The sequence below is a fragment of the Helianthus annuus genome, chromosome 7 (genome assembly GCF_002127325.2).
Source record: "Helianthus annuus cultivar XRQ/B chromosome 7, HanXRQr2.0-SUNRISE, whole genome shotgun sequence".
NCBI classification, from domain to species: domain Eukaryota; kingdom Viridiplantae; phylum Streptophyta; class Magnoliopsida; order Asterales; family Asteraceae; genus Helianthus; species Helianthus annuus.
The window spans coordinates 106274811-106277509 of record NC_035439.2 but is presented as its reverse complement, the minus strand read 5'-3'; the positions used below and the strand labels follow the sequence as shown (position 1 = coordinate 106277509).

The following is a 2699-nucleotide window of genomic DNA, read 5'->3' as shown; positions in this document are numbered from 1 at the left end:
AAATGGACGTTGGGGACGGGACGGGATGGGGGCGGCACGGTGTTTGGACCGTCGCCGACCCGCGACGGCCCGGGGCCGACCCCCATACCGTATAGCCTAAGAGGATTTTCAATTAGTAAAGAAACCTCAATTCTTGGGATGAGAAGTAATTTAGGAATTTAGAGTATATTATATACTGTAAAAAAAGGAAAAACAACTTATGTAAATTTACTTTAATCCATTTTTTTCGTTAATTAAAAAAAGTTCACAAAAATAAAGAAATATCAATCAAAAGAAATATTGCAACCAGTATATCGATACATGATTTACATCGATCAAAAACCATAAAAATTAATAGTGGTAGCGATAATGTTCGACCGACATCAGTTCAGTTCGTCATGGTATAGAAAAAATTAATTCTATTTCACACGTTTGAATAATTTTTTTTTTTTATTGAATCGTAAGATAAAACGTTATATTATATTAATAAATAATGAAAAAGGTTAATGATGTCGCTTTATGTAAATAAAAATAAACCATGCAACAACTTTGATAACATGTATTTATATCAAGACATAGATAAAAATAGGCACATTGCAACGGCATTCCCGTAAGTCTATAAATATCGTATCTTAAAAGTTATAACCGAAAAACAAAGTAATGAAATTGTTCCGATGCTGTAACGAACTTAGTCAGTACTGACCAAAAGCCAGTCGCGAAACACGGATAACCCCACTAGCCTATATTAGCTAACAAAATAGTAAATGTTACTTTATGACATGATTTTTTTTCTTTTTCTGCTCTGTGGAATAAAATGAGAATGAGAAGAAAAAAAGGAAAAAAAGGGCAACACCAGCCTATTTTTTTATTTATTATTGAAATTAAGATTAAGAATTAATTTATTCTACAAATGATATGAAATAATTTTAAACTGAATCATAACTCATGCTTAAACCTTTATTAAATTCTTGTGACGACATGTACCATAAAATCATAACTTATTTAACAAATCTAGCAGGGCTAAAGCAATCAAGATCAACAATGCTAGCATGACCATCTAACACGAGCTCCGCCATGGCAACACCGCTAGCCGGACCAAACAAAATGCCCCAATAGCCATGTCCGCTAGACACATAACACTGTTTCATTCCTGGAACTTCACCCATGATCGGCAGTTCATCGCCACTGCAAGGCATTAAGCCCACATCCTCGCTTTTTACACTCACATTGTCTTTTGCAAGATAACTCGAGACAATACCCGCCACTCTCTTAAGCTTTTCTATTGATTCCGGATCAGGAGAAACCAATTCTGGTCCTTCCGGGATCTCGGCTTCTACCAATGCTCCACATACAAACACCTCTCCTATATTTTTTTTTACAAAACTTAAACATAAGGGTAAAATAGACATAAAAATATATAAAATCTAACTTGTCAAAATGAAAATAATAATAATAATCACAATTTTATTGAGTTAATAGTGGATTGGATAGTTACTTGTTGGACGTGGATAAAAATTCGTTTCTAATGGGCCCATGTTTTGGGCCGGATAGTAAGTTCCAAATATCGCGTGAGGAGTGATTGCATCAGCATCTTTGGGCTCCAATACTACATTATGCACTTTCTTACCATGCACCTTGAATTTAGATGATGGGCCCAACAACTTACTTGTCCACGGCCCAAGAGCCAAAACCACCGCATCTCCACCAATAACCCCACCACCCGCCACCTTCACAACCACACCCTTTTCCCCCTCCTCCACACCCTCCACTTTCGCCGTCACAACCTCCACCCCATACTCCGTAACCGCCTTGGCCAACAAGGCCCTAGTGAACAACTGCGGGTGGGTTTGGGCCGTGGTCTCCGCGGTACCAATGATTTCTCCGGGTTTAACCCGGCCGTCCACCCAATGGGGGAGAATCGGACTTTTGGATGGGAGTTCCGATTCTCCCACGGATATGGTGAGGGTGGTAAGTGGACGGAAACTGTAGGAACGAGATGCATCAAGTTCTTCGGCTAGTGAACTATGAAGATCAAAGCTGGCACGGGCTAATGACGAGAGAAGCCCGCCATCGCACATATGAAGTGCGAGGAAGGCGGGCGCCTTGCCTGAGGCAGCGCCCGCGATGGATGACCGCTCAATGAGTGTCACCGTCGCGCCTTTCTTGGCCAAAAAGTAAGCCGTACAAACTCCGATTATTCCTCCACCGCAAACCACCACTCGTTTGGGTGGCTGATCTTGACTCCGGTCATCACCCATTGACACTATGATATCAAAGATGAAAACTTTTTTCAAAATCTTGGTGTTGGTACTTATTAGAAATGTGGCTTCAGATGTAGTGAACAAATAACTAAAGGAAGATATAGTTGGATTTATAATATCCTGGCAATCATCTTTGGCAATAATTCAATCATAATAATACATATCTTCAATTATATTATATTATATTATTATATCGTATTAATATTATAATCATGTTTCACATGATTAAATTTGTGCTGTTTCTTTTGATTTCATGAATCCTAAGAGGACCCACACTGCTAGGTTATAAATCTTTTATCTTGTCATACTATATCAGATTTCAAACTTTTCTTAAAACTTCTAATTTTTCTCTAAACGTTATATAACATTTTAAACCTTCATTAAAAATATTGAAGAGAAAAATGCCCGGATAGTCCCTGTGGTTTTGCCTTTTTTCACCTATAGTCCCCAACTTTCTAA

At 38.3% G+C, this 2699-nt stretch overlaps 1 protein-coding gene across 1 annotated transcript; it reads right to left on the bottom strand.

Moving 5' to 3' along the window:
• Nucleotides 1-832: 832 nt before the first annotated feature.
• On the bottom strand, nt 833-2335 carry LOC110918925 (putative oxidoreductase C1F5.03c). Its single transcript, XM_022163205.2, has 2 exons — nt 1475-2335; nt 833-1342 (listed from the first exon to the last, which is right to left on the bottom strand). Exons 1-2 carry the CDS (start codon nt 2235-2237, stop codon nt 978-980), a joined length of 1128 nt encoding a protein of 375 aa, XP_022018897.1. The 5' UTR covers nt 2238-2335; the 3' UTR covers nt 833-977.
• Nucleotides 2336-2699: the final 364 nt, after the last annotated feature.